Source organism: Chlorocebus sabaeus, chromosome 16 (assembly GCF_047675955.1).
Source record: "Chlorocebus sabaeus isolate Y175 chromosome 16, mChlSab1.0.hap1, whole genome shotgun sequence".
NCBI lineage: Eukaryota > Metazoa > Chordata > Mammalia > Primates > Cercopithecidae > Chlorocebus > Chlorocebus sabaeus.
In genome coordinates this window covers 35174995-35188954 of record NC_132919.1, presented here as the reverse complement: position 1 = coordinate 35188954, position 13960 = coordinate 35174995, and the positions used below count along the sequence as shown (strand labels likewise).

The following is a 13960-nucleotide window of genomic DNA, read 5'->3' as shown; positions in this document are numbered from 1 at the left end:
GATTCTCCTGCCTCAGTCTCCTGAGTAGCTGGCACTACAGGCGTGTGCCACCACGCCTGGCTAATTTTTGTACTTTTAGTAGAGACGGGGTTTCACCATGTTGATCAGGCTGGTCTTGAACTCCTGACCCCGTGATCTGCCCACCTCAGGCTCCCAAAGTACTGGGATTATAGGTGTTGAGCCACTGCACCCGGCCAAGACAGGTTCTTTAGTTTAAATATTATTTTGATTTAGAGTTAATGAAATCACTTTGGTATTTCTTAAACACAATGACAGATGAGGAGACGACTGACACATGAGCCAGTCTGCTATTGTAAGTGTGAAAGAAGCCTCACCTACGATGTATGACTTCCACAGAGTTTCATTTCGCCCAGGGACATCCACGTAAGGCTCTCCTGAAGTTTGCCTCTGTCCATTCAAATGAACCAAGAAGGCAAAAAGGCACAAGAGAACACTTACATACATGTGAACGCGAAAATGACATACTCACATTCAGGGCACTCCCCAGGCATCTCTGCCATTCATATGCATATCTCTCATTTTCCTGTGAATTTGATAAAAAGAACTGGGTTAAGCCTTGAGCGCCAACCTGGAATCTTCTATTGATGACTCTGTCAATTCAAAGGGCTTGAGCTTGGAAGACTTTCCGTTTTATTACAATCACTCTAGTCCAAGCAGTTTTTTTTTCTTTTTTTTGAGACAGGGTCTTGCTCTGTTGCCCAGGTTGAAGTGCAGTGGCGTGATTTCTGCTCACTACAGCCTCAACCTCCTGGATGCAAGCAATCCTCCCACCTCAGCCTCCAGAGTAGCTGGGACTACAGGTGCGCACCACCATAAGCGGCTAATTTTTGTATTTTTGGTAGAGGTGGGGTTTCACCATGTTGCTCAGGCTGGTCTCAAACTCCTGAGCTCAAGCGATCTGCCCAACTTGGCCTTCCAAAGTGCTGAGATGACAGGGATGAACCACCACGCCCGGCCACAGTTTATCTTTTGAACTCACTAATAACTATGTTAAATTACTACTAAATGTAACTTCTGAGCACAGGATCTGTGAGTCTAAGGGACATGCTTTCCAGCAGCTTCCCCCTGTGAGTGTTGCCTCATTTGTTCCACCAGTAACAGTGTAAGCCTTTCTTCCAAGGCACTTAGCATGTAGCTATCTCGTACAGAAACTGCTATTAGGCTGCTGACTTTCCACTCCCTGGTTGTAATGCTGTGTGTGAGGACATGGCCCACGTGCACGTGTAACAAGGAGTAGGGAAAGGCAGGAAGTTAAGTGTGTTGGCCATAGGAGGAACATCCTGTGGTATAGGTGTGCACCACCATGCCCGGCTAATGTACTAAGATGCAGCAGACAAAAATAAAAAATTCAGAATATTTTCCCTGTCTCCTCTATTTTGAGGTTTCATGAAGACAATAAAGTCTAAGTGCTCAAGAAGAATTCTACAAACTCTGCCATCCTTGTGAAGTCCCATGAATAGTTTTGGTTTTAGGGTCACTGACTACTTTCAGTGGGTGCCACACCTGGAAAATGTTTTCACCCAGGGCTAATGTTACCCTTCTCTCACTTTAATTACATAGTTTATGTCTGGTGCTTTGTGCCTTTCTGCTCCTCATTTTCCCCATGTGAAAGCTGAGAGCATTCTTTCTTGGGGTCCTGTGTGCTTGCTGGTCTGTTATCCATCCCCTATAGAAAGCTCTCCTCTCACCTCCACCTCTCCCGTCAGGTCTTTGTACTTGTCTCGAATGACGGGCAGTGCGGGCTTCTCATTCAGAGTATTGGAACGGTCTCTGAAAGGCTGCTCCAAAGCCGGAGAAGGGGAAGAACGGCTTATTTCTTTATCACCGAGGCTCAAACTCCTCTTGTGTGATCCTGGGAGAAGGGGAGAATACAGTCAAAGGTTTTGGCCACCTATCTTAGTTCAGGCAGAGGCTCTTCCTCGCTACCACAACCCTCTTTTTTTTTGTTTTTGTTTTTGTTTTTTAAGACAGAGTCTTGCTTTGTTGCTCAGACTGGAGTACAGCGGTGCGATCTCGGTTCACTGCAACCTCTGCCTCCTGGGTTCAAGCAATTCTCCTGCCTCAGCCTCCTGAGTAGCTGGGACTACAAGTGTGCACCACTGTGCCCGGCTAATGTTTGTATTTTTAGTAGAAATGCGGTTTCACCGTGTTGGCCAGGCTGATCTCGAACTCCTGACCTGAAGTTAACTTGCCTGCCTCCGCCTCCCAAAGTGCTGAGATATTACAGATGTGAGCCACTGCGCCCAGCCCACGACCCTCTTCTTCAGATGCTTATGTCATGAGGCATTCACAAACACATTCCTCATTCATTCTTTCCGGGAAGCTACATGTTGAATTCTTGCCACTGTTCTCTCTTGCTTGGTTTCCCTGCCTTTTATTTTCAATATGACTCTTCTCTGATCTATCACAAGTCTTCCATAATGCTCAGTGCAGAATCACTGGAGCCTGGAGAACAAAAGCACCTTTCTAAATACCAGTGTGTAAGAGTTGTGTGGCTTTTCCAGTCATTTGTTATGGATTTGTAACCGAGTTCCTTCACAGGCTCTCAATCCAGCTGAAATCAACGACCCCTTCAGTCAGGATGAGATTAAAGCAGAAGAGGCAAACTCAAATGCCTTCAGAGACCAGGCAAGGAAAGTGAATACCCTAAGTAGGTCCGCTGAGACAGGAAGCGGTGAAGATTATGGCAAGAGAGAGAGAATGACCCATCTACAGGGAGCGGTGCTTTTGGCTCCAGCTGCTTGTCAGCATATGGGAGTGCAGACCTACTAGTGCCAGATATTATGACTTCTCAAGAAAAGGTGGAAATCCAGATTGGGAAAACTCATGTCTTTTAAATACTGGCAATTACTTCGTACTTAAAAATCTCTTGTGTGGGTCAATGTGATACGCAGGCTGGATGTAGATCCACGGCCACCACATTGCAACCTTTGGATTCAAAGACATTATCTGTGCCCAGGGAAGAGGAGCGGAGCTAACGTGCCTTCAAGTGGCTCAAATCCATGTATCTGGCTCTTTTAACACAGCACACCTCTAACCAAACGAGCTAATGAACAATACCTGTATGCTATGCTTGTTTTTAGCCCATAAAACAGTTATATGAGGGATACTGATTTTGACTCCGGTCTCAGGGAAATCTTTATTATAGCTATCTGTAATTGACCCGGATTTCAAAGATTAGAAAAATCTATTTCCTGCTAAACCAGGGAACAACATTTTATTCTTAAGAACATCTAACATCTCAGTGGGAAAAAACCGCAATAGTAAAATCTACCTTGGAAGCTACTCACCTTGAACAGAAAGGTCAAAGGTTGCCAGCTCACTTTTGATCATTTCTTCACTGGATTTCATTTTGCTTTGTGAAGTGGCTACTAAGAAGTCAAATTTGCTGATTTTGGGCTTTTCACTTTGAAACTCTCCAAAGTCATCCGAACATTCGTTGGGGGTTTCTTGAGAGGCGCCGCTGGACGCTGGGCTGGGACAAGTGGCCTCTGGGCTCCGTTCAGCTGTAGGCAGGTCCTGTCTTGTGAAATCTTTATAGTCTCTGCTTTCATATTCCTTTTGCTCACTGGTCTGAGGAATCATGTCTTTAAAACTGGCAAACGCTGGGAAGGTGGTCTCTGGAAGAGCATCTTCACTTGCAAAGGTTGTTACTTTGGAGAGAGATGTCATGGTGATGTTTTCAGAACTGCCAAATGAAGTCTCTTTCTTTTGAAGAATTGAGGTGGCTGAGGGGGATCCACTTCCTGCTGAGAGGACAAATGGAGAGAGTTTTCTGCCCTGAGTTGCATCATCCCTGTCTGACCAGTCACAGCTTGTAAGTGTGCTCACTGCAAAATTGCTACTGTAGCTTCCAAAAGCAGCATATTTTAAGTCCTCTATATCTGAAAGGGAAATAAGACCCCACAATTAGAGGCAAGCAATTTAGGCAAAATGCCCTAAACTCTGTAGAAGCAAAATGCCTAGCATATTTGATTAGTTTTATACTATGTTGAAATTAGCTAAATTTAGAGTTTGCACTAAAATTAAAAGAGTTGGGCTGTAAAATCTGATCTTAAAAAAAACCCACATTAGCCTTGAGTTGGCATTTACATTTAGTTACCAAGAACCATTTTCTTTGGCTATAAAAATTACTAAAAAAAGATAGGAGGTTCATCTACCAATGTATATACTATTTGATATACGATTGGGGTCATTTAATAAATTGTTCCCTTATAAACTTAAAAATATACTGATATTCCTTGCCTAAAACATGTCTCCCTTCATCTTGACTTTGTTGGAAAATGTGCCTTTAAAACATGGTCATGTGAAATGTACACGGCAAAATAATTAAAAGTTGACAGTTTCTCAAAACTAGAATGAAAATAATGTCATCTAACTTTTAATCAATTATTAGGGTTTCTGTCATAATATTATCAATTATTAGGATTTCTGTCTCAGGCAATGCCAAATATGAGATTTTAATCAAGCCATTACTTACCTAGTTGTTATTTTGGTCAAATTGGACATCATATTGCTGTGATGAAGTATGAGGAAAGAAACATCAATCTGATCTACTTTCGCCCTTAAAAAATGCAATAAAAAGATCTGGGTCCTGTTGGGCTCCACTTTTTCCTTCAACTATGTATCTACTCTCCATTTAAAAAAAAAAGGAAAGAAGGAAAAAAAAAGAACTGCTGGGGCAGACGACTGATTTTACAAAGCATTCTTAATATATAGTTAAGTAATTTAAAAGGCAGCATAAAACAGCAGAAAGAATGTAGGTTTTTGATTTAGAAAGACCTGAGTTCAACTCTGCTACCTACTATTTGTGTGGCACTAGGCAGATGATTGAACATTTCTGAACCTCAGTTTGCTTATCAGTACAATGAGGAGAAGACCATGTACTTGGAAGGACTGTGTTACGGCCATCAACCGTGAGCATGTGTGTAAAAGGCCAGATTGACGCCTGGTGAGCAATACATAATAGCTAGTGTCTGCTCTGCATAGGTGCCACCAGCCTCAACTTGACAGTTAATTGCTGCTTTAGGGCCTAGAGGGGAATTTCAAAGCAAAAATGAAAAGTCAACTCAGCATTTTAGTGGTATTACTAGGAGAAAGAGGTTCTTGCTCATTTTCAAAAAGCAAAACCAGCCAAGACTGAATTAGGCTGGTGTGGAGAAGTGGGTTGATATGCATTTAGTTTCATTGTAGTCACTGTACATGAGGCAAGAAGGCTAAATACAAGACTCTTCCTCTGACAACCACATATGTGATTTACAAGGAAACTGATCAAAAGTTTTGTGACCTAGATTTTCAGAACTAAGGCAACAGGTGAACCACCATGGAGTCATTTTTCTCTTTCTTTCACAGCAATACTGCATAATTTATGAGGGGTAAGAGGCTCCTGACATTTCCATAGCTCTTCTAATGGTATAATCCAAATCTCTTTTCCTTTGAGCTGTTAGGAAAGGGGTACTAAGTTAATAATAACAAAAAACAGTAGCCATACAAAAAACCAACCAGCAAAAAGTAAACACTTTTCACAGAATGATGGTATATTTAAAAATTCTGCGGTGCAATCATACCCTTCAAATGTGGTTTATAAAACAGAAGGAAAAAAAGATTCAGGTGAAAAGGTTCTTTTTTTTTTTAATTTCTTTTTTGAGACGGAGTTTTACTCGTCACCCAGCCTGGAATGCGATGGCGCGATCTCGGCTCACTGCAACCTCCGCCTCCTGGGTTCAAGTGATTCTCCTGCCTCAGCCTCCGGAGTAGCTGGGACTACAGGCAACTGCCACCACGCCCGGCTAGTTTTTGTATTTTTAGTAGAGACGGGGTTTCACCATGTCAGTCAGGCTGGTCTTGAACTCCTGACCTCAGGTGATCCGCCTGTCTCGGCCTCCCAAAGTGCTGGGATTACAGGCATGAGCCATTGAGCCTGGGCTCAGGTGAAACATCTAGAGTTTAGAATGAATGGAAAAGCCTTTAACCCAAAGCTTTCTTGGTCTTTTGCTGTAGTGTTCTTCTGTTTTTGTTTTTTTCCCCACTATTTAAAGGGACCAGAAGGTGTCCAGACTCAAATGAGGTGAAATTCAATCAGCGGGTGATGCAGTTAAATACAGGACTATTCTTGGAGGGGTACATTCAGAAGAATGTTTCATAATACAGATTATTTTTATTCCTAGGTCCTATGAAAGCATTTTGGGAAACTATATTAGGAACTGCTTCTAGAATCTTTCCTATTAAAAGGGTATCAGGCCGGGCATGGTGGCTCACACCTGTAATCCCAGTACTTTGGGAGGCCGGGGTGGGTGGATCACCTGAGGTTAGGAGTTTGAGACCAGCCTGACCAACACGGTGAAATCCTGTCTCTACTAAAAATACAAAAATTAGCCGGGCGTGGTGGCAGGCACCTGTAATCCCAGCTACTTGGGAGGCTGAGGCAGGAGAATCGCTTGAACCCAGGAGGTGGAGGTTGCAGTGAGCCGAGATCGCGCCATTGCACTCCAGCCTGGGCAACAAGAGCGAAACTCCACCTCAAAATAATAGTAATAATAATAATAATGATTAGCTGGGCGTGGTGGCGTGTGCCTGTAATTCCAGCTACTTGGGAGGGTGAGGCAGGAGAATCGCTTCAATCAGGGAGTCGGAGATTGCTGTGAGTCAAGATGGCACCACTGCACTCCAGCCTGGCGACAGTTTGAGACTCTGTCTCAAAAAAAAAGGAGACAATTTTCCTAGAGGCAAATGATAAATTTAATGAAAATTATCTCCAGATCAAACACTGCAATCAAGATATTGCTATGGTAATAAAAAGATCTTTCTTTGCAATTACACAACAACAAAATGTCTTTTAAAAAACTAAAATGACTAATATAATCAGGTAAAAGGCATTACAGGCAATAAGGGATTGCCTTAGCTGAGGCATTTTTAAGCATTTTTAAAATTTCAGGAAATCTTATTTTTATTAAAAATGATAACGCCTGTAACATCTTGCCTTTTGGAGCAACTCCCAGAAAAGACTAAATGAAAGACTAGAAAGCAAATGAAAGACTTAAAAAGAAATATTTTATACTTAAAATGAAGAGTAAATACACAAGATTCACTAAAACCAAGCCTCAAAATTGAGTTTTAAATTTACTTTTGCTTATTTGTTGGCTACTATAGTGTGAAAAAGTAATTTCGTAAAGTGTAATTCATTGGAACACAAGTACTGACGGTACATAAGGAATGTGAGACAGAACACCATGCCCCTAAACTTAGCATTTATAAACAATATAAATACAGGGCAGTATGTTCTGGCATAGCAAATATTTGTAAACCATTTTCTAAGAAAAATGTGGTACATCAGTTCATTGAATGTAGCTTAAAGTAAGAAAATTTTCATTTCCCATGTTAATAGTTCTACATTTCTAAGCAGTCCAGTTATACGTATTATTGTATAATGGTCTTAAAAATATTAAAGATTATGTAAGACCTACAACATAAGTGATAGAAGTCTTGTCTGAAAAAATGATGTGGAATAACCCACATTTTAGTTTGTAATCACTGAAAGCTAGTATAGATGGATTTTCAATTTGATAGCTGAATTCTGAAAATTGTAAGAGAAAAAGGAAAAAGAAAATGGAGAATGAATGCAATAAAATGAACAGAAAATCACTACTGTATTTCCAGTTCTGCTGCGGAACTCCTAGGCTGTGCTAGGCTGAACTGCATTTGCACACAGATAATATGCCAAATTGTGTGTTTTAATGCATACATCTGTTTGCAGCCAGGAATGTCCTATTACAAAGGCCAAAGGAATAAACGTATACGATCTGTTTTCCATCATGGATCTCAGATCAAAACGTGTATTTCTTGCTTATGCTGGCAAGTAACCCTATTAGTCTCTTCCATAACCTCTATTCAGATCTCTTTTGAATGGATGTTGTACATGAAAACAAGGTATTTTTTAGAACAAAGAATGTCGGCTGCTACTACAGGACACAGACAGCCAAGCTCATTCCCAAAGACATTTACTAAAGCTGTCAGTATATGCCCAGGTGATGAAGAGTTACTGGCTTTTGAAGGAGTTGAGAGAAAGAGGAAAGGAGATATACGTGCAAATTCCACTATTTTATATAGCAATAAAATAAAATAGCAATAAAATAGCAATAAAAATGTTTACTGGACTAAGAAAGAAACGTATTTTAATTTACAGTACTGATTTAATCTAAACTTCATTTACCAAAGCAAACCGTAAAATACTTGTACGTTTCAGTTTCTCTCTACTCTGGGCCCTAATCTCCTTTAGGCCCTATTCTGTCTTTGATCTACCTATGAGATCAGTCGTATTCATATTCTCTATTAACTAAAACACCTGGTCTGTGTCCTGTAAGTCTCAAACACTGAAGAAAACAGGAATGAAAGTGATCACCGTGTAAGTGGACAGGCTGGAAAATGCTGCTGTTTAATTGCCTTCCAGTGTTTTCTAATCTGTATGAAAACTTCCTGTTCTTCATTTGTACTGACTCACGCAACTCTATGGTTTAAATTATATACACACTATCTATAAGCACCTTTGGGTTTCTGTGTCAGTGTTTTAAGTTCAAAAACGAAAACTGGAAATCCTGTGGATATTTTAAGTCACAGGAAGTCAGAAGGCTAAGGAATGGTGTCAGGATACACAGTGGGATCGCCCCTAGTCATCAGTAAAAATCTCATCAAAGAGACACCAAATGAACACAGAAGACAGGAAGTGCAACTGAGGCCTTTTGGTTCTTTGGTGCATTATTTTAGGATTTAGCACAGGTTTTTTGATATTGCCAGTGTTCCATTCATGTTCATTTGCTACTTCTTTTTTTTTCTCGAGACGGAGTCTGGCTCTGTCACCCAGGCTGCGGTGGGAGTGGCACAATCTCAGCTCACTGCAACCTCTGCCTCACAGGTTCAAGCAATTCTCGTGCCTCGGCCTCCCGAGTAGCTGGGACTACAGGCGCCCGCCACCTCACCCGTCTAATTTTTGTATTTTTAGTAGAGACAGGGTTACACCATGTTGGCCAGGCTGGTCTCAAACTCCTGACCTCAGGTGATCCACCTGCCTTGGCCTCCCAAAGTGCTGGGATTACAAGTGTGAGCCACTGCGCCCGGACATCATTTGCTACTTCTAAAAATCAACAGGGATTTTGATGTGAACAACAGAGTGACTACAGAACAACAGATACATGGGTATACCTTCTCAGGTACTGATACATGAAGTGAAGCACTAATGGCATCAGGGTAAACAAAACAGTATTTTGTTTGTTTAAACCTATAGCATAGAGTTCTTCAAGTCTTTTTTACAAAAGAAGTTTAAGTCATTATATTACATTAAAACTACCTCCCTAAAAAGTAATGTTGCTTTGGAAATATCCATTACTCAATTTGTGAATGTATGCTTTACGCACAGTTATATTCAGTCATTTTCTGCAACCTGCTCAGATAAATGCAGAAAAGAGTTAAAATAAAGCAGTCCTACATGGACCAATTAATCTAGCATTACAGAATTCCATCGACAAAGAAATTCCTCAGCCAAAGCCATCAAGAGATTGGTCTTATAAATAGCATGGGAAAATCCAAAATAAAGGGCAGCTAGCATTATCACTAAATGGAAGCTACAGTAAGATCTCTTTCTTTCAAATGTGTTAACAGCACATATCATAAATAAAATACAATGCATTTATACAAAGTTTTTGAAACGAAGTATTATTCAACTTTTTAAAGCAGTATGCTCTGGAAAATGCTGTACTCTGAATGGCAGGCCTGGCTTTTCTCAGAGTTAATCTAAACCTCTAAATACAACTTTTTTTCTTTCTTAAATGGCATATTTAAGACACTACAAGTGATCTCTTAGGAATCCTATTCAAAATCCTCATCTTCTTCTAGGCTAGGTGCAGTAGCTCACACCTGTAATTCCACTACTTTGGGAGGTTGAGGCAAGTGGATCGATCACCTGAGGTCAGGAGTTTGAGACCAGCCTGGCCAACATGGTGAAACCCCCATCTCTACTAAAAATACAAAAATTAGCTGGGAGTGGCGGCAGGCACCTGTAATCCCAGTTACTTGGGAGGCTGAGGCAGGGGAGTCACTCAAACCTGGGAGGCAGAGGTTGCAGTGAGCTGAGATCCAAGATCACACCATTGCACTCCAGACTGGGCGAGAGGGAAACTCTGTCTTAAAAAACAAAACAAAACAAAAAAACAGGCATGGTGGCTCACGCCTGTAATCTCAGCACTTTGGGAGGCCAAGGCAGGCGGATTACCTGAGGTCAGGAGTTCGAGACCAGCCTGATCAACACGAAGAAACCCCCGTCTCTACTAAAAATACAAAATTAGCTGGGTGTGTTGGGCATGTGCCTGTAATCCCAGCTACTCAGGAGGCTGAGGCAGGAGAATCACTTGAACCTGGGAGGCAGAGGTTGCACTGAGCCGAGATCGCGCCACTGCACTCCAGCCTGGGCAACAAGAATGAAACTCCATCTCAAAAAAAAAAAAAAAAGGTCTTCATCTTCAGTGATTTAATTTCCTTCCTTCCTCAAATTCTAAAAAAGAACAAAGAATTAAAGCCTCAAAACATAAGAATACAAAATATAAACCATGGAAATATCCCCTTTCCCCAGGGATTTTATTGGTTTTGGGTTTCTAACGTGAAACACAGTAATATTCTCAAGGTTTTTTACTGTTACCATACTCTAAAATGGAGAAAATATTTTCCATGTTTGACCTACACTTGTTGCTACATTTCATTGGTCCTTCTAGAAATTGTTTTCTTAAAAATAAGAATGGTTCAACCCTTACTTTGTTAGATGCACCCCCTCAAACTTGTTTTAAGAATTTGCTTTATGTACTATGAGAAAAGAAAAAAAAAAGGGCTGAGGGTTGCTTCATCATACAGAATACATAACTGCAAATCTAACATGCTCTGCAATTAGAGGATGGAGTACCCAATTTTTCTTTCTTTGAGACAGGGTCTTGCTCTGTCACCCAGGCTGGAGTGCAGTGATGTGATCACAGCTCACTATAGCCTCAACCTCCCAGGATCAACTGATCCTCACCTCCTGAGTAGCTGGGACTACAGGTGCACACCACCATGTCCGACTAATTTTTGTATTTTTTGGTAAAGATGGGGTTTCACCATGTTGCCCAGGCTGGTCATGAACTACCAGCCTCAAGCAGTCCGCCCACCTTGGCCTCCCAAAGTGCTGGGATTATAGGCGTGAGCCACCGCGCCCGGCTGAGTATCCAATTTCAAACTCAAATCAAATTCCATCCTGAAGACTTTCTGCTATTAATACAGAACACTTTCTATTATGCAGATTATCAATTTAAATACAGTTTACATTTACTGTGCTCAGAAGTCCATTTCAATATTATTTGATTTATTTTAAATTAAGTTTATAACTATCTAGTTATCTATAACTACGTAGTAGCTTGAACTATGCAATTAGTTACAGATAACTAGATAGTTATGGATAACTAGGTAGTTATAGTTAACTCTTTCCACAACACTCAACTCTTAGGTCTTTTTCCTCAGCTTCCCCTTCTCTTCAATGTCATGCCTAGTAAAGACAGATTCTCTACAATAAAATATGATCAGTTTCTTCAAGAGAAGAAACTGCAACAAATGTTCTTTCTCCCTATCATGTAAAGTAGTGTAAGGTTTACTCTTATTTACGTCTGAAGTTATATTTCAATGCAATGCCATGTTAAAAACTTACATTAATGGAATTATAAGAAACAAAGGCTAAAATGTACCAATACTTTCTTAGAAGACAGGTGTTTGACGAAACAAAACTAAAGGGGAAAACCCTCTAGTCTCAGGATACTATTGCTTTAAACTTGGTACCAGTCAGGTATTTCTTTGGTCTAACCCTGAAAAAGTACAAATTACACACATCCCCACACTTTCAAAATATGCCAAAGAATTATTTATTAACACAAGACTTACAGATCACAAAAGAGAGTGATACAGAAGAGCTGGAAAAGAAGTCATCAGAATAAGCATGCAGATCAGTGTTTGCAGAGGAATATACTAAAGCAAATTCGAAGGCACATTCACACAGAAAATGTCTAAATTGAAAAAAAGACATCAGAAAAGCAGCCAAAAAAAGGGCACTAATTAAAATACAAAGATTTTCAATGTCAAAGAAGAGCTACTTTACAGGTAGGTAGGTAGGTAGCTACAGAAGTCTTGCTAACCCTTTGAAAATGTCACAGATGAGGGTCAGCTCTTGCTGCCAATAAAACCATATGATTTTAATGACTGCACGTCAAGATGCTTCAGTGCCACAGATTAAATTTAGTCGGGGGAAAAAGCAGCCTAGTTGAAATTATATGCAGCAAGGGCTCAAAGGGTTAAATGTAATATATGCAGAGAAATCAGGCAATGTTATCAGTATTATCTACCTTCCATACAAAGAATTATAGCAAGAGTAAAAGAGACAGTATCCCCTTCAGAGTTAAGTTAGGGCTTCTAAACAGGATTAAGGTCCACAGACAGCAATCTACCAGGTTTTATTCTCTCTTCATCAGCTCACTTCTTATTTCTCCAACAAGAAGTACCTTTAACCCTCAAACTAAGAGAGCAAGAGATACTGTGGTGAACATGAGGATAAAATAAAACCACATTACTCTGAATAAGTCCTTGCCATTTACCCTCTACAATACGTTAATGCAGCAGTTTTGCACAACAGCAATATAGCACATTGGTCAGACATCCACCCCTTTTAACAACCGCTCTAAAGGGATACTGCTCCTTTCTGACAGGAGGTTTACAGATCAATGGGAGGAAACAATCTGTTTTAAGAATATCCTCCAACTGAAGAGAGTTAGCTTGAACATTACAGGCTCCAAGCTGGGGATGTTCCAAACATACATAAAAACATGAGCACAGAAGATTATTTTAACAGGTCAATAAGAACAAGCTTGGTCAAAAAACCAACCTCCAAATAAAATGGGGGGGAAAAGACACCCCAAACCTGGATTAGACTCATTTCATAAAGACATCTAGCTTGGCACTGTGAAAGAATATAGATTCACTTTCAGAAAAATAGTTTCTAATTAGTAGCTTCAGAGTCCAAAAGGCTAGTATACATGTTATGAGATTTTTAAATAAAAATCCAGTATTGTTCAGAAAACAGAGCACTTTGCAACCAACTGCTGTGGTTCAAGCAGCTTATACAAAAAAAACAAAACAAAACAAAACAAAAACCCAAATCACTCTATCAAACAAACAGCAGCAAAAAAAAAAAAAAAAAAAAAAAAAAAAAAAAAAAAAAAAAGAAAATTTCTGAGGAAAAGTACAAAAAAAAGAAAAAAAAGAAAGTAGACAGTCAAGGGCACAGGAGCTCTTCAGACCGCCCACTGCATTTGAAAAATACCTTAGCAAGTAGCAACATGAAATATGCAATGTCTCTGCTAACTTGCTCCTGATTCAGCACCCTGTTTAGGAATACCTACATTTCCAGAGCCAAAGGATGGATGTATTTTGTTTTCCGACTTGCAAATTTGACATATGCAAAAGCTACAGGACTTGACAATTTCTGCCTGAATCTGTAAACTTGGAAGTGTCTCATGTGTCCCTCCCTAGTTAGACAAAACCAAACCTTTCATATGCATAATACATTTTCTAGAATAATACAGTGATACTGAGATATTTCTCATTATTAAAAGGCCACAAAATAGGTTTATCTTTCTATATACATATCAAAAAACAAAACAAAACAAAAACCAGGACACTTGGGAATCTAGTTTTTATGACAGAAGTTGAAGTAGAGAGTAAATTGCTACATGTAAATCCACACAGAATTCAGAGGGCTCCCTAATAAGATGTTTTCAAACATTTTATCAGAAAGTTAGCAGTTACCCTATTCTAGTATCTACAGATTTGTTACAACTTAATATTTCTAGTAACAGAGTTAACACTGAAAACAGCTCCTGGA

General features: G+C 40.0%; 1 protein-coding gene across 16 annotated transcripts in view; it reads right to left on the bottom strand.

Moving 5' to 3' along the window:
* The window catches only part of SYNRG (synergin gamma), a 96738-nt gene that overhangs the window by 23707 nt on the left and 59071 nt on the right, over positions 1 to 13960 (bottom strand). For 11 of the 16 annotated variants that reach the window (XM_008011131.3, XM_008011133.3, XM_008011132.3 and 8 more), the window contains 3 exons: positions 3312 to 3905; positions 1710 to 1873; positions 491 to 544 (listed from right to left, as the gene is read on the bottom strand). In XM_008011131.3, the coding sequence (XP_008009322.1) occupies positions 491 to 544; positions 1710 to 1873; positions 3312 to 3905 (812 nt within the window). The remainder of the gene's footprint in view (positions 1 to 490; positions 545 to 1709; positions 1874 to 3311; positions 3906 to 13960) is intronic. The other 5 variants (XM_008011134.3, XM_008011140.3, XM_008011148.3 and 2 more) reach the window with 2 other exon arrangements.